The sequence below is a fragment of the Xenopus laevis genome, chromosome 6L, assembly GCF_017654675.1.
Source record: "Xenopus laevis strain J_2021 chromosome 6L, Xenopus_laevis_v10.1, whole genome shotgun sequence".
Classification (NCBI taxonomy): Eukaryota; Metazoa; Chordata; class Amphibia; order Anura; family Pipidae; genus Xenopus; species Xenopus laevis.
In genome coordinates, this window is record NC_054381.1 from 137,960,084 (window position 1) to 137,977,516 (window position 17,433).

General features: G+C 39.0%; 2 protein-coding genes across 6 annotated transcripts in view; one reads left to right on the forward strand and one right to left on the reverse strand.

The window, feature by feature from the left end:
• Nucleotides 1-1,332, reverse strand: part of virma.L (vir like m6A methyltransferase associated L homeolog) — a 28,229-nt gene extending 26,897 nt beyond the window's left edge. For both annotated transcript variants that reach the window (XM_018268133.2, XM_018268134.2), the window contains exons 1-2: nucleotides 1,199-1,332; nucleotides 671-786 (exon numbers count right to left, since the gene is read on the reverse strand). In XM_018268133.2, coding sequence (XP_018123622.1) covers nucleotides 671-786; nucleotides 1,199-1,315 — 233 coding nt within the window. In that variant the 5' untranslated portion in view covers nucleotides 1,316-1,332. The remainder of the gene's footprint in view (nucleotides 1-670; nucleotides 787-1,198) is intronic.
• Nucleotides 1,327-17,067, forward strand: cibar1.L (CBY1 interacting BAR domain containing 1 L homeolog). Of its 4 annotated transcripts, none has more exons than NM_001092554.1 (10): nucleotides 1,448-1,463; nucleotides 4,860-4,993; nucleotides 6,747-6,981; nucleotides 7,258-7,326; nucleotides 9,049-9,150; nucleotides 10,769-10,774; nucleotides 12,238-12,342; nucleotides 12,850-12,963; nucleotides 14,438-14,542; nucleotides 16,361-17,067. In NM_001092554.1, exons 2-10 carry the CDS (start codon nucleotides 4,965-4,967, stop codon nucleotides 16,451-16,453), a joined length of 858 nt encoding a protein of 285 aa, NP_001086023.1. In that variant the 5' UTR covers nucleotides 1,448-1,463; nucleotides 4,860-4,964; the 3' UTR covers nucleotides 16,454-17,067. The 4 variants fall into 4 exon arrangements, with proteins under 4 accessions (XP_018121978.1, XP_041421373.1, NP_001086023.1 ...); XM_018266486.2 differs by lacking the exon at nucleotides 1,448-1,463 and adding an exon at nucleotides 1,474-1,492 and having other exon boundaries at nucleotides 16,361-17,063; XM_018266489.2 differs by lacking the exon at nucleotides 12,850-12,963 and having other exon boundaries at nucleotides 1,327-1,463; nucleotides 16,361-17,063.
• Nucleotides 17,068-17,433: the final 366 nt, after the last annotated feature.

Below are 17,433 nucleotides of genomic sequence, written 5' to 3' on the forward strand. Positions count from 1 at the left end.
TCAAGCTTGCTAAAAGGCCGCAAGGCCTGAAACATTGCTGTGATGCCTCTATGCACAATTAAAGGCTTTTAAGAAAAAAGAAAAATACGTTGGTACTGTTTCAAAATTCTTCAACCTATGATGATTCCAATGGCCATTGAAGTAACGTGCACTGCCTTCAAAGAATTTGATAATCGTTGTGCCGACTACTTGCTACTACATGAGATTATGTATTCACAATTATTTTCATTTGCACAATGTTGTTTTTAACTGCTGTGGTGATTTTGCACAAATAAATGCCTAAAGTGAGTTACCGTGCATTAGTGAAGTGTCAGGCAGGTTCGGGCCGACCTTGCACGCTTCTTCGCGGGTGGATGCGGGTTAAGCTCTTCTCCTGCTCTCCCCGCCCGCCCCTGTCAAATGTCGGCTTCTGACTTCGTCTTTTATAGACGCTGCGCCTGCTCGTGATGTCATCAGTGCGCGGGTCTATAAAAGCAACCCGGAAGCGGTCGGGTGCGGGCTAAGGGAGGGAGGGTTAGAGTCGGGTGCAGGTCAGGGAAACCCTAACTAGCACATCACTACCATGCATGTTCTTTCATTTGAGATTTAGCCAAGTGCTTTTGGACCCTTGCATAGTGTCCACCGATAGATAGCATTTATGTATATTCTAATAGAGCATAATTGAATTTACCCATAAGCCCTGCTGTCTGGTAAGCTGTTGTGTGCTCTGACTCCTGGTGGGATGACCCGCACTTCATTGATGTAAACCACACACGGGAATCGAACGACATCAACATTGCTGCCTTGCTACAAAACAAAGTACAAATGCAGATATAAGAACAGAGGCCAGGGATGGAGGCAAACATTTTTGTTTTCATATAAGTTTGTTGAACTTGCACTGTATTAGTAAAAGTGCCCTGTGCTTTAATGCAGCAGACACCAGCCAATCAGAACTCAGCATGCTCTAAGGGTGCAAATAAATTGGGAGAAGCCCAAGGACAGTAAATGTTCCAGTACAACATACCATCAAGTACAAGGCCACTAACTGGATATCCCCATGGGGACAGTAACTGAAGCTTTAGCAGAGTATTTTGGATACAGCAGTTGTAGGCCCGTATAACTCACACTGTTTTTGTTATAAAGGCAAAGTCACTTCCTCATGCGACTCTACACACCCCACTCGTACCGCCAGAGAATGCAAAACAAATGTTACGCTTACCTCAGAGTTCTGGTGTTTGAAAGTGTCAAGAAAAAGCAGCTCCATCTGAGACTCGCCGGCCATCTTCGATGGGGACGGGCGAGTGAGTAGGCGGGACTTCCGCCAAATCGACGGCATTTCCTGGAAGAGAAGCGTGCGCCCTGATTGGTTGATCTTCGCCGGGTTTCCCTCGTCTAGTATCGTGATTGGTGCGCTTGAACGCGCCTCCTCGCTGCGGGCTTCGGTTTGTAGGAGAAAGGAGGCGATACAGATTTCAGTCAGTGGGGTAAGAATCCTGCAACTGTCTTCACCGAGGTTGTATAAAACGGCACATTTTGCATACAGTATTTGTAAACGATCGGGGGTTTAGAACAGTTGCGTGTGTGAATGAAACATTTGCCTCCCCCCAGAGTTTTCCCTGTCAGGCGGTGCATTTAATGTTTACGTTTCCCACTAAAACATTGCAGGGTCTGTCAGGCACCTGCCGCCTCACACTTGCTTTCCTTTTCCTCCAGAGACTGAGCCCCGGGCTGGTCACGTGATGCTGTATGTGAGAGAGAAAGCAGGGTTGGTCACGTGATGCTGTATGTGAGAGAGAGAGACGTCAGGTCTGATAAAAACCAGCCCAGAGGCACTGCATAAGTAGCCCCAAAATAGCACCATATGTGCAGTGAAAAAAAATAAGTCTAAAAAGTAAATGAATACATTTGAAAATATGCCTTTTTCAAATTTTCACTCTTTCTCAAATTTTTCATTGAAGCAAAATGGGACAGATTTGCCCGTCACCAGCGGCCCAGGAGCTATAGGGGCCCATAAGGCCTAATTCATATACAATTTCAATAAATATTGGTAAATCACGTTAAACTCTAGATATTTTGGTGGCCAGCAGATTTTATGCCCTGAAATTGGGGAAAGTCACCGGAAAATATGAGGGACAGGAGACTGGGGTACAGAGCCTTGAACCTGGACACAGACACGGAGATGTTTAGAAATTATTTATTGGATATTTATAATTCACATTGTACTGACAAAATGATAAAAATGTCTGTTACATCATATGGATATAGCTTTTAAGAAGATACTTTTTTACTTGAATAAGAATGTCCAATGATTTGATATAGAACCAATTAACCTATTAAGGGAAGATTGGACACAAGGGCACAGATTGGTTTGGTGTGAAACACATGGGTATTTAATGTTTGGTTTTATTACACTTTGTATCATCCTTGAAAAAGGTCCCAATAGGGACCGAAACGTTGGCCATTGATACTATGCAACAATAAAAGATTACGTTTTTTACACAAAAGGGAGTGCTGGTCTGGAAACTATTGGTGTATACACGATTTACCGGGCACCCCTCCTTCTATTAAGATTGACTTTGGAGTGTGGATACTCGTCTGAAAGATATATATATATATATATATATATATATATATATATATATATATATATATATATATAGATATAGATAGATATATAGATATATATAGATAGAGATATATATATATAGATAGAGATATATATATATATATATATATATATATATATATATATATATATATATATATATATGGAAAGGTGGGTGCAAGCTGCACAGCTTAAAGTACACAAAAGATACCTGGGTGCTCTGGTTAGAGAATAAACAGAAAAAGCACGTAGTACCGGCACTCCCAGGATTTGCATAAAAAACTCAAATGTTCGATATATTGAAATAAATGAAAAAGGTTTATTAAATCCGACGTTTCGGTCGGATTTAATAAACCTTTTTCATTTATTTCAATATATCGAACATATATATATATATATATCCATACAGTGCAATTTTGGGGCTTTTTATTCATTTATTTTGAGATAGCAGCATACATTTTGCTGTGTTTACTTAAAAAAGCTCTTCACCTCTAAGTTCATTTTTAGTATCTTATAGCATGGTTAATTTTAATCAACTTTTTGAACTGTTTGCCTTTTTCTGACTGTTTCCAGCTTTCAAATGGGACGGGGGTCACTGACCCCATCTGCTCTGTTAGGCTGCACATGTATTGTTATTGCTACTTTTTATTACTCATCTTTCTAATCAGTCCCTTTCCAATTCATATTCCAGTCAAATCAATGCATGGTTGCTAGGGTAAATTGGACCCTAGCAACCACATTGGTAAAATTGCAAACTGGAGAGCTGCTGAATAAACAGCTAAATAACTCAAAAAACATTAATAAAAAAAAATGAAAGCCAATTTGTAACAGAATACCGCTCTCAACATCAAATTATAGTTAAGCACATTTAAATGTAATGGATAAAGAACAGGAGAATGTCCATATAATATAATCCCTGCAGCATTCACTCACAATCTAGTGCCCGGGACCCAGGTGGAGCTGCTTCTTGGTCTCCTTAGAACTAGGTATGCACCAAATTCAGGATTCAGTTTGGGATTTAACCTTTTTCAGCAGGATTCGGATTCGCATATGCAAATTAGAGGTGGAAAGGAAAATCATGTAACTTTTTGTCACAAAACAAGGAAGTAAAAAATGTTCTTTATGCATATTAGGATTCGGTTCCGTATTCAGCCATATCTTTCATGAAGGATTCAGCTGAATCCCAAATAGTAAAAATCAGTGCATCCCGACTTAGAACCCATAATGTACCATACCCACTTGGGGAGGTGCTGGTTGTGGGATGTATTGAGAAAAGCTCTGGAAAAAAAGGGAACATCACTCTGATTTGGGGTGCAAGGGCAGGTTTTAGGGCTCATTTGAACCAGATGAGATGTGCCATTATTTTAAAGGGGTTGTTAACCTTTGCATTAACTTTTAGCATGAAGTAGAGAGTGATATTCTGAGACCATTTGCAAATGGTTTGTATGATTTGTGGTTTTTGAGCTTTTTATTCAGCAGCTCTCCAGTTTGTAATTTCAGCTATCTGGTTGCTAGGGTCCAAATGACCTTATCAACAATGTATTGCTTTAAAAAAGAGACTGGAATATGAATTAGGGTGGTGGCACACGGAGATTAGTTGGCAAGTGATAAATCTTTGTTACTGGGGGCAACTAATCTCCCCAAGAATGCGAATACCGGCAAGAATGTGAATTGCCGGTATTGCTGGTTGCTAGGGTCCAAATTATCATAGCAACCATTTATTGATTTGAGTAAGAGATTGGAATATGAGTAGGACAGGGCTTAAATAGAAAGATAAATAATAAAAGTATTATCAATAAATTTGTAGCCTTACAGAGCATTTGTTTTTCTGGATGGGGTCAGTGACCCCCATTTGAAAGCTGGAAAGAGTCAGAAAAAGAAGGCAATCATTCACAATAAAAATAATGAAGACCAATTGAAAAGTTTATTAGAATTGGCCATTCTATAACATATCAAAAGTTAACGTAAAGGTGAACCACCCCTTTAAAGTCTGTTTGTTTAGTAGAGTGTGTCTGTCATTGATTTTCAGACTGTTTTTTTCTGCATTTTGGTAGTTACTGGGTAGACTACAAGAATGTGCCAACTAATGGTGCAAAACACTATATCTTGTTCAATCTACAGCAACGCAAAAGCGGCTGTACATCACAGTGGCCATGGGAATTTACATATGTTTACTGTACCATAGCCAATAAATATAAGTTATGTGCCTACTTTGCAAAAGTGTTAAACCTGGATTCACAATCATGAATAGGATGTATTCCTTCTCTTCACTCAGACCTGTCCATTGGTACCATGATGGCTCTGCCGGCATCAGCAAAGAAGTTTTAAGATGCAAATTTGATGTTGATTTCCTGATCCTGGAGAAAAATTGACCGTCACAATGAGCCAGACCCCGGAAGCCAGGACTAGGTAACTACAGGCCTGTGTGTTCCTTGTACAGCTATGGGATCTGGTATTTGGGACGTATTCGTAAAAAAGCTGTTATCCAGAAAGTTCCAAATTGCAGAAAGGCCATTTCCCATAGACTCCATTTCAACCAAATAAGTCATTTTTTAAAATGATTTCTTTTTCTGTTTAACAATAATAAAACAGGAGCTTGTACTTGATTGCAACTAAGATATAATTAAGATAAAAAGGGAAAGAACTGACCCATATATTTGCACCCTCCCATCAAATTGTGTCCCCAAACTCGTAAAACATAATTTTTATTAATAATTAATTATTTATAAATAAATAGTCATTTCACAATTCACCAACATAAAATCACATACCCCAAAGGGTCAGTGGGACCGAGTTGGTGGGGTTCTGAATATTACCCTCCTGGTTAGCACAAACGCTATGCAAAATTATAGTGTGGGTAGCGGTGCTGCTAATCGTAAGCGAGGCGGTTTGATAAATCAGCCCTCGAGCTCCTGTCAAACCTTAGAGCAGCCTCATTGAATAGCACATAGCAAACCAACCCCTTCACCCACAGTGCAGCCCTCCCAATTAGCGAGTGTCTGCCCTTGATGGAGTGTTAGAACTGACCCGTTGGATGCCACCCTGCAAACCAACCCCTTCACCCACAACGTAGCCCTCCCAATTTCCAAGGATCTACCCTTGGCAATTACCAAGAGTAGTGGTTGCTAATGGCGTGCTGCCATTCGGACCGATTGTGAACTGCCTACAAAACCACTTCCATACCAACCCCCACAACACCTTGCCCTCCTAGTTGCCCTCCTAGTTAGTGGTATCAGCCCCTTAAGTTCGGTCCGTTCCGACGCCCTGCCTAACCAGATTAAAATTAATAGAGTGCCTGACGCGCGTTTCACCCAAGTTTTATGGGCTTTGTCAAAGGCTCGAGGGCTGATTTATCAAACCGCCTCGCTTACGATTAGCAGCACCTCTACCCACACTATAATTGTGCACAGTGTTCATGCTAACCAGGAGGGTGATATTCAGAACCCCACCGACTCGGTCCCACTGACCCTTTGGGGCATGTGATTTAATGTAGTTGAATTGTGACAAAAAGTCATGTGATTTCCCTCCCTGCCCCTAATTTGCATATGCAAATTAGGATTCGGTTCAGCCAGGCCAAAGGATTCGGCCGAATCCAAATCCTGCTGAAAAAGGCCGAATCCTGGATTCGGTGCATCCCTACCAAAAACTCAAATTGAATCGATTTCAGTTACAATTTGAAAAACTTGATTTGAACTCGAATGTCAAGAAGACTGCAAATAGCTCCAAATTGATCCCTGGAAGTCTCCCATTGACTCAAACAGCAATTCAGCAGGTTTTAGCTGGCAAATAGTCGAATTGAAATTCTCAAAGGGCCAGAGTAACATAAATCTCGAAAATCTAATTAAAATTTTTAAAAAAACTCAAATCAAATTTGAATAAATCCCTAGTCAACAGTTTTTGCCTATAAAAATTTTTGAAACTTCGAATTTCAAATTAAAAGTACCCACTTACTTTGCCCAAAACTCAAGCTTGTCAACCACAGGAGCAAACATATAAGCAGAACTAAGCTGCAGATCTTACATTGTAAATAAAGTAAAATTAGAAGCATAATTTTGTGTTTGCCTCTTCACATCCTTGGTTAAGTGATTACATCTGGAATATGAATAGCGTGGATGCATTAACTAGTACAATATCTTTTCTGTTTTCCTCTACCCTGTTTTAGAGACAATCAGACCAGACAGATACAAGAAAGTGTTAACAATGTGGAAAAACATTTTGGAGAGCTGTGCCAAATCTTTGCCGGTTATGTCCGTAAAACTGCTAGGCTTCGAGACAAAGCTGACCTACTTGTGAGAGAAGTCAATACATATGCAGACACCGAAACACCAACATTAAAACATGGATTGAAAAACTTTGCTGATGAATTTGCCAAACTGCAGGATTACCGTCAAGCTGAGGTATTCACAAACATTTAAACAACATTAATATTGACATAAAGTATTGTGTGTCTGAAAACAAAATATATAATTGGGTTAAAAGCCTTTTTCACGATTGGCATAACCTGGTAAGATTCACTAGGCTGGACAGGTTGCTTAAACTAAGCATGCACATAAATTGCCTTGATCTTGGCCTCTTAAACTGGGCTGATCCCAGTTGGAACATACTGCAATAGTTACAGACCTTTTCGAGAGGACCTCATGAACAATTTAAATAAATACATTTTTTAAATTCAGGTTGAGAGGCTTGAATCGAGAGTAGTGGAACCTCTGAAAAGCTACGGTGGCATAATCAAGCTTAAAAGGGTAGGTATGTACTTTTTCCTGATTCTGAGTTTGGTTTGTAGAGGCTTGCCATAAAGTTTGTTTAGGTAGAAGTAATTAATTTTTCATGTAATTCAATTACCTGATTGTATTTAGTGCAATGTTAAACTTTTTATGCCCTACTTTTATTATACCCTTCTGCCAGTTCCAGTTATAATTGAGTTTTATTATGTAACAGTCAATGGCATCTTGATAATATTTAGGGAAAAACAAAAGAAAATAATTTACCATTCATCTCCTAATGTTTCATATACAGTACCCCAGGCAATGCTTCCTGCATACACAATTCAGAGAAAACCAATATTGTAACTGGAGTTTAATAGGTAGACCTGAATGTGATGTTGTGCTGTGCACTGAGCAATTAGGCTGTGCAAAATAAAAAAATGTTTAAATATACTTAGTTAGCCAAAAATGTAATGTATAAAGGCTGGAGTGACTGATGTCTAACATAATAGCCAGAACACTACTTCCTGCTTTGCAGATCTCTTGGTTTTCACCGATTGATTACCCGGCAGTAACCAATCAGTGACTTGAGGGAGGGGCACATAAATTATAAATAGCATGCAAAGCCAATGTTATGATAGATGTTTAAAAAAATAAAGGTTTCTCTTCTCTTCTCTTTAAGAAGTTAATCAGTCATAAACTTAGGCTTAGATACTATGCTCCCTGGAGGTTCACAGGGAGGTTTCTACTCTCAGAATTTCATTGCTGATAAAGAAAAATTCAACCCGTAGTAAAAAAAAAAAAAAAAAAAACACCCCCCCGGGAAAAATGCCCCTAATTTTTTACTCACCCCTCCGTGCAGATTCTGGCCTCGGAGTTCACAGCAGTCATCTTCTTATTCTCAAGTGATCTTCGTGTCTTGACGGCATTTTTGGTGCATGCGCAGTCGGAGTAAATTTATGGTCCCAAACAACTGCGCATGCGCAAAGTAGCAAAAATTTTCGAAAATGTATATGACTTTCGACGCATGCACAGTGGTTTGAAACCGAAAATTTACTCCATCTGCGCATGTGCCGAAACTTCCAAAAAACACAGAAGATGGCGCCAGTGAACTCAGAATCTGCATAGAGGGGTGAGTAAAACAATTAGGGCCATTTGTCCGGGGGGGGGGGCAGGTGGGCTGGAGGGAGAAGGGTCTACCCAAGGTAGGGGGGAGGTTTTTTTTTTAATTACGGTTGAATTCTCATTTAATAAAAATAAAATTTAGCTAAAGTTAGAAAAGTGCCAGAATTCTAGCAGCAGAAACATCAGGAAACAATTCTGCCTATTAGAACTGTCTGATGGGCTTCAGAAAGAAGTAAATAGCTCAGATTCTATTGTTTGTATATATGATTCATGCCTACATGGAAGTGCCCTTTTAGAAGATACTGCATTGGCCTTTACTGCTTTAGAAGGAACATAGCTTCTTCTTTTTAGTTACAGTATGAAAAGCAAGTCCTTTTAAAATTGCTAGCTTACTCTGAAATGTAATTGAATCCTTTATCCTCCACTAAAATAAATTAACAAATGGGTTTCTGCCTTTTTTGAGGTATTGATTACAATTGTGAATCAAGATTGTGAATGTTTTTAATGATGTTTTATGAAAGAAAAACTATCTAAGCCAATTTTTGAAGTATAAAACTATTTTGCCGGTCTGTGAATAATATAAATGAGTTATTGGTTCTCATTCTGAGACGAACATTGATATTTATCATTTGACAGGAGGACCTCAAAGTGACCTTGAGTGCTAGGAACCGAGAAGCAAAACAAATGGCTCAGCTTGAAAAAACTCGCCAGAGAAATCCATCAGATCGACAAATTATAGTATCCTTTTAATGCCAAATAAAGGGTAGAATACATATTGTAGAATGTAACACTACCTGACAAATGTATTGACAAGCACAGGCTTTACTAAAATTTACCACCATTTTTAATATTTTATTTTTTCAAGACAAGATTTCCAAAAGCAAGCAAGAATGCAATAAAATCCCATCATCCAATAAAATCAGTCAAGAAAAAATAGATTACATAGTGTAATAGGTGGGCAAAATCCCAGTTCTACTACTATTCTCATGCAATGATTGTTTTATGTGGATAGAAACAGCCGAACAACAGCAATTCAGATATAAAATAATATACACAGAATGGTAAACACTTCTCACGCTCAAAAACTCTACAGAAAAACAAAGTGTACATTTGCCAGAGTGTGCTCTTTGTAGGCAGAAGCTCTTCCAGCCTAAAGACCAAAGTGTGTGTCATGACAAATCATGAGTAAGATCCTCTATGCGACTCAAAATGGTGAGGGCGATCACTGGGGTTCAAGATGCAAAGACAACGGCAAACACGTGGTTTATACGTCTACGGTTATTCTAATTTCCTGGAGCAATTTGCTTTTCTAATTTCCTGGAGCAATTGCTTCCTAGGGACCATTTATTCCCATGCTCTGCTTAATGACACAGAAGCAGATTACAGTATGTAAAGTCACATGATCTCTTTCTGCGCCCATGAAGAGTCCCATTATCCACGATTGTAGTTTATAAGATCTGTAGCATATAAAGGGATACTGTCATGGGAAAACAAAAATTTCAAAACGCATCAGCTCCAGAAGAATTCTGCAATGAAATCCGTTTCTCAAAAAAGCATAATAATTAATATTTAATTGTGAAATCTGACATGGGGCTAGACATATTGTCAGTTTCCCAGCTGCCCCAGTCATGTGACTTGTGCTCTGATAAACTTCAGTCACTTTTTACAACAGTTGGAGTGATTTCACCAGCCGCCCACCTCCCCCCCCCCCAGCAGCCTAACAACAGAACAATAGGAGCAGCTCCCTAACACAAGATGACAGCTGCCTGGTAGATCTAAGAACAGCACTCAATAGTAAAATCCAGGTCCCACTGCGATACATTGTTACATTGAGTGGGAGAAACAACAGCCTGTCAGAAAGCATTTCCATCCTAAAGTGCTGGCTCTTTCTGAAAGCACATGACAAGGCAAAATGACCTGAGATGGAGCCTACACACCAATATTACAACTAAAAAATACACTTGCTCGTTCAGGAATGAAATGTTATATGATAGAGTGAATTATTTGCAGTGTGAACAGTTTAATTTAGAAATAAAAATTACATCATAAAATTCATGACAGAATCCCTTTAAAGTGTTAAGGTGCAGGAGTAAACTATTGTTTATATTTGTAGTAATGTATGTAAAAGTTAATAACCTAACAAGTAATTGCTTATAATGTATTAAAAGTATACAGTATATAAGTTTTTTCTCAGTATCTTTTCACTATGGTTCAGTGTGCCTCTTGGTTTTATTGTATTCGAAAAAACTGAAACATTTGTGATTTATGAACTTTAGAAATATTTTAGAACTACTTCTTTGTAATTCTGCTTTGAAATTGTCTTTTGGTTATTATTTTCCTTTACACACATTTGCAGTCACAGGTAGAAACATTTCTAAGAAAATAATGGAAGCTAAACTTTGATGTCTGCAGTAGTACAAATCAAACATAATTATCCAGGAATAGAGGACTATCAGACATCTAGAACATGATTTGTGATTCAAAGTTTAATATCAACCAACATATGGAGTCACTGCAGAAGCCTTTAGATGCAGCACCTCACAAATGTTTTTTTTTTTTTTTTTTCCTTTTTCTTAACTGGAAACATCAGTGGAGTAATTTTCAGGATTCTCTCCTGCCCGTGTGTAAGAATGGTGTGCCTATGCTGACAAGCAGTGGGGGCTATTTGGGTCCTTTTGATTGCTTGGAAAAAAATACAGTGGTCAAAACAACCTAAATTTCTTATGGGCACTATTAGCCTTAAATGCAATCACACACATATGAAGTTTTCTTTATGCTATATTATAGTTAAAGGGGACATACAGTGTTGTTCCATTCAACTGTATCTGCACTACATCTGCTCCTCTTTTCTAGTTTTCAGCAGGACAGGCCAACAGATTCCCATGCATCTAAAGCTGGCCATAGATGTAAAGATTTTTAAAAGATCAGATCCTGATCGTGAGGCCACGATCTTCTCAAAACAGCACTTTATCCAACCTTCTAATGTCTGAATACAGTATCTTATAAGCATGCATTAACTTCACAGTAATGGCTCATTTTCTTTTAATGTGTCCCCTGCTGAGAGCCTGTGGTACAAATGATAACAGGGTAAATATCTATCCTTTAGGTTCAGGACACACAGGCAGTTTCGGGAGATTAGTCGACCGGCGACAAATCTCCACTTCTTCGGGGCAAATAATCTCCCCGAACTGCCTTCCCGTCAGCTAAAATGTAAATCACCAGCGGGATGGCACTTGGATCCATTCGATTTCCAAAGTCGCCCAAAGTTTCCTCGTCAGGCAACTTTGGGCTACTTCGGAAAACAAATTACTTCGCAGATTCAGGGAGATTAGCTGCCCGGTGACAAATCTCCTCTTCTTGGGGGCAATTAATCTCCCCGAACTGCCTTCCAGCTGGCTGAAATGTAAATCGCCGGTGGGATGGCACTCGGCGTGACTCGTTTTCCGAAGTAGCCCGAAGTTTCCTCGTGAGGTGACTTCGGAAAATGAAACACGCCGAGTGCCATTCCGCCGGCGATTTTCAATTTAGCCGGCAGGAAGGCAGTTCGGGGAGATTAGTCGCCCCGAAGAAGAGGAGAATTGTCGCCAGGTGACTAATCTCCCTGAATCTGCCTGTGTGCCCTGACCCTTAGAGTAAATATTCATAGTTTTGTGGCAGCACAGCATATATTGTGCCTAGTATAATTGATATAACTATAGACACCCAAGGAGGATTAGTTTAGTTTGACTTAACCTCTCCCTTAAATTGTTTTGTCTTACAGTGGAATAAAAAATTGCAGATCTGTAGCTTTTTTGTTCATTTAATGCTTTGTATATTTATTTTCAGGCTGAAACAGAACTGCAAAGGGCAACAATGGATGCAGCAAGAATTAGCCAGCAGCTCGAAGAAACAATCGACAATTTTGAGAAGCAAAAAATTAAAGATATAAAGGTAAAGCTTTCAGACTTGATATATTATATTTGTGTTGTTAGGCAGCACAGTTGCCCAGTGGTTAGCATTCCTGTCTTGCAGAACTGGAGCCAGTGAACTATCTGCAAAGCATTTGTATGTTCTCCCTGTGCTTGAGTGAGTCCGGTAATCCAGGAATGATAATTTGCTCTTGATACAATTGAAAATGCTGTGCATGATTGTGATAGGGACATTGGACTGCAAGCTCCACAGGGTCAGGGACTGATGAAAAATAAGATGCAGAGGACAGTGTTCCATAAATCCTAACTGCCCAGAATGTCTCACAGCTGCAGTTTCTAGTAGCAACCCATCAGCAATATCTTTGTACAGTCTACTATTCTGCAGATAATGTGCTGTAATACACTACAGACTGCTTGGGAGTAGTATGTAAAATCAAGATATGAAATTATATATCCTGTAATTTCCTGGAGCATAACACTTGTGCAAGATGAGTATATAGATTACAGCTATTGCTCTTGTCCTGTATAGAAACTATTTGCAGAGTTTGTAACTATCGAAATGGTGTTCCATGGAAAAGCTCTGGAGGTGTTAACAGCTGCATATCAGCATATTCAAGACATTGATGAGGAAGAAGATCTCGAGGTAAGAGGTTAAGTAAAGGGGCACCATCTTCTAGAAAATGGTTAATGTATGTAATGGCTGGAGAGGTGACATCTACAGCTGTTTTTCAGTGATGGTGCATGAGTATGTGGGCTGTGATTTGCCCTGGATTACAAATCCACTGAATAGCTGTGAGCTAGAGTCCATGTTTAGATAAGAGGAAGGCATTTGTTCTAGACAGATAGTGTGTGTTTATATTGTTCTGATTGCAGTGGGACCCAAGTCCCAGAATCCATCACTTCAACTTGGAACACGGTGAGGAAGGGATTGAATGACGTTGCCAGCCTAAGTGGGTGGGGAAATGTTATCTGCAAGTGAGAGGTAGATCATCATGATTTAGAAACTGTGGGTAGAGTTATGCAAATTACCCTATTTTGTTCTTGTGGACCACTATGTATCCTTAGAAGCCATGTTCCACTATTTTGCACTGATGATATCAATTGACTGCGCATTTGGATATAGAGCTCTGAATTATTGGGCTTAGTTTGTGCTATAAGACCAGTGGTTCTGGGTGCATAGTTGGACACAGGGACTAAAAGGAGAAGGAAAGGTTAAAACTAATTAAGCTTTATCAGAAAGGTCTATATAAATACACCAGTAAACCCTCAAAGTAATGTTGCTTTCAGTCCTCGGTCAAAAGAAACACCACATTTCTTTCCTTCTATTGTGCACACATAGACTTCTGTATCAGACTTCCTGCCTTCATCTTAAACCTCCTTTCCCCGGGCGTGAGCATGCTCAGTTTGCTCCTCTCACCCCCCCCCCCCCCCCCCTCTCTGCTGTAATCTGAGCCCAGAGCTATAAGTGAACAGGGAGAGACTCAGGCAGGAAGTGATGTCACACCAAGCTAATATGTCAGCTGCTATCCTAAACAAACAGAGAGAGCTTCTAGAGCTTTTTACTCCGGTATGGTAAAACATTCTACAGAATAAATATAGCATTCTAGCTTGCACTATTGTGGCTAATCTATTGGCAACAAAATGTCTCCATAACTTTCCGTAGTTTACGTGTCTCTGCCCAAAAAGTGAGAGTTAAATCCTTATTTTTTCTTTAAAGGTAAGTTTATGTTCTTGCTTAAAATAGTATTTTTTCCATCATAGGGCTTCTGTAGATGTCACCTCTCCAACCATTACAAATATTCACCTGAACAAGGCCCCATACCCCTGTACCTGAACAGAAAAGACAGAGGGGTCTGGCCACTTAGCTTCTACTCCCTGTCACAGCTTCCAAATATTATCATGAGCACTGCAAGCTGATCTGGTCCTGAAGTCCAGTGTGTATGCTCTTGGTCTGCAGTTGGCACCAGGGAGCCTGGGATCTAAAGTTACACAGAAGAGGCCATTTCTTTATAAATCTTTATTATCTGCTAGGATAATATCCCTTTGTGTGACATACTACATTTTTTGTTCCATAATATATGATGTGGATAAACTTAAATTCTAATGATACATTTCAGGTTTTCCGTAACTCACTCCATCCTCCAGATTTTCAGTCTCGGTTAGATATAGTTCGTGCCAACTCCAGAAGTGGCTCAACAAGCAGAGCACCCTCTGTCATATCAGTAAGTACAGATATAATGCTAACCAACTGTTGGCAGGTTTCTCTGAATGAGTTTGTAAAAGCTTAAAATATCTTGTATACATTTACTACTTGGTAATGTGGAATTAAGCATTTGATTCCTGCCTTGGGCCTGTCAGTCACAGGTTGTTTAAGGGGGTTATTTATTAAACTCTGAATGCCAGAAAGCCGGAAATTTTTTACTATAAAATCCGAAGTTTTAGTGGGAAAAAAAACGAATTTTTCAGGATTTATTATTCCCCTGAGGATGGAAAAAGTTAGAATCCTGAAATCCAGCATCTCAGACCTGCCAAGGTTGCATATAAGTCAGTGGGAGAAGTCCCGAGGATATCTTGATCTGAGCTGGGCTCAAAAAAATGGTTGTTTTCAGGTGGAAAATCCAAAAAATTCACGATTCCTTTTTTCGGGTTTTTCCCCACACAGGAATTTTTGGGAAAATGTATTGATAAATAAGGGGAACAAAACCGTGCGGATTTGGTCAGAGTATTTTTTAGAAAATAATGAGATAAATTCGGACTTTGATAAATGGGCCTCATAGTGTCTGTTTCCCATTCAAACAGGAAGCAGATTCCAGGGCAAGTTATAACCTTTTCCTGCTATAAGGTCAAAATTAACACCACTAGGAGATGCTAGAATCTGCAAATGTTAGTTATTTTCTATGCCTCGGCCTTGCCTCATTTGCCACTGCCATCTAGTACTTCATAACAGATGAACTAAAATACAAAATGTCATTCAACTCAACCAGATAGCATATTCACCATGTTGAGAAAAAGATTGGTAAATAGTATTGTAGAAGTTACTAGCTGTCGTATGACCTACATTATGAACATTATGCACCTGCAAGGTGAGCCACTGGCTGTTCTCTCATCAGTGCCAGGCAGTCATTTAAAGGACAAGGAAAACCTGATCATAAATGTTCGTTTCATAATGCATGCATGGCACTTCAATCTTAGTCTGAGGTCCTGGATTTAAACCAAGGCCAGGCACATGCGCAGACGAGTTTTCTGTTTTGTTTTTAACACCAATAGTCAGACAAATAAGACATCCAATTAAAATGTATAGCAGAGGAAAGGAAATCTATATCTTAGAATACTAATCTTTGTTATTAGGTTACTCTCTTAGGGCAGAGACACGTGGTCAGATTCGGGGAGATTAGTCGTCCGGTGACAAGTCTCCTCTTCTTCAGGGTGACTAATCTCCCTGAATCTGACCGTGTGTCTCTGCCCTTATGGAAACACTGTCAGGCTTATTTACTGTCAGGGGCTGGAAAAATGCCCAGGCCAATTCCAGCCCCTCGACGCTAGCAGTATCCTCCTCTTATGAGTCCAGAAGCCTTGTGACGGATTTTGGAGCGAAATGCAAAGTCTCACTTTTCTTCAAAGAAATCTGCCAAATGTGTTCGCTCTGGAACCGGCAAAAGGCTTCCAGATGCAAAACATGAAGAGGATACTGCTAGCGGCAAAGGCTGAAATTGGCCTGCAGATTTCACTAGGCTGAATTCAGCCCCTAGCCTAACAGATAGTAGCCAGTCAGTAATGTGCTTTGTTCTGCCACCTGCAGGAACAAAAATTAAACTGTTTGATTGGTTGCCACTAGTAATTTGCCTACTATGAACTGAAAGAAAAGGTGCATCTCTGCATAGTCTACTGGGATGATGGCATTACCAGACTATTAGGGAAACTAATAGAATTATTTAATATACTCTGTTTAAGAAGTTCTTGAATAAAATAAAAATGAAATTGATAATGCATAAAATGCATTGACAAAAAAATTATATATTTTTTTTTTTTGTACTAAACAGCAACCTCCAGGAAACCGACAAAAAAACAGAATGGAAGATGATGAGGATGGAGAAGATGACAATGATGAGAATTCAACAGAAGATGAGAATTAGTATTAAAGGATTTATAGTTATGAAATGCTCAAAACATTAACAAGTCATTGATGGAAAATGAGCTCTGCAGTCTGATTGCCTCCTGATTGGATCCAGGGTTATTTGTTATTTGAAAATATTGCCGATCTGGGAGTTTAAGGGGCAATGTACCCCTTTTTCAACATGAGTGCAATGAATAGGGCTTGTGCTAAACATACTTCTTGTGTGTTGTATTAATAAGGGAAAACTATGTTTTTTATTTGTTTGCGCTCAACAGGTTGAATTGTGAAATTTAAAGTCACATTCTACTTCCAGTTCTTAAAAGCACAATCAAAACAAATCAGTCTGCCAAGAAGCTCTCTGTATATAAAATCAATTCCCTGCTGTTTAGTGCAAGAAATAACAAAAGCCATAGATATTCCTTAATTAAAACACTAAGCAAAACTTGTGTTCAGCCCTAGTAATTGCTCTCCTGTTGATCAAGGGGGTATAATGGCCCCTATAATAATATTTGTATATGTTTGTAAAATGTGTTGTTGATATATGAATACAAACTATAGCTATTTTCACTATAGAGCAGCATAACTTATATGGCTATACAAATGTATTTTAATAAATGCTCTTATGTATATTTATCTTTGTTGGTTCATTTTTCTTTTTGAGAGGATTTGTTTAAAGGACCGGTAACATCAAAAAATTCAATTGTTTTAAAGTAATAAAAATATAATGCACTAGTAAAACTGCTGTGTTTGCTTCAGAAACACTACTATTGTTTATATAAATAAGCTGCTGTGTAGCAATGGGGGCAGCCATTCAAAGGAGAAAAGGCTCAAGTTACACAGCAGATAGCGGATAAGCTCTGTAGAATATAATGGTGTTATCTGTTATCCATTATTTATCCTGTGCCATATAGCCGTTTTTCAATTTTCATTTAAGATCTGTAAGGATATATGTCACTTGTATGAATTGTTGGAGTTTAGTCTCCTGAAAATGTTTATATC

What these genes read in the sequence shown, in the direction of transcription:
- cibar1.L (NM_001092554.1), top strand. Translation starts at nt 4,965, where the DNA reads ATGAGCCAGACCCCGGAAGCCAGGACTAG. An exon ending in GCATAATCAAGCTTAAAAGG is followed by an intron (nt 7,327 to 9,048) that starts GTAGGTATGTAC and finishes ATCATTTGACAG; the next exon opens with GAGGACCTCAAAGTGACCTT. An exon ending in ATGAGGAAGAAGATCTCGAG is followed by an intron (nt 12,964 to 14,437) that starts GTAAGAGGTTAA and finishes GATACATTTCAG; the next exon opens with GTTTTCCGTAACTCACTCCA.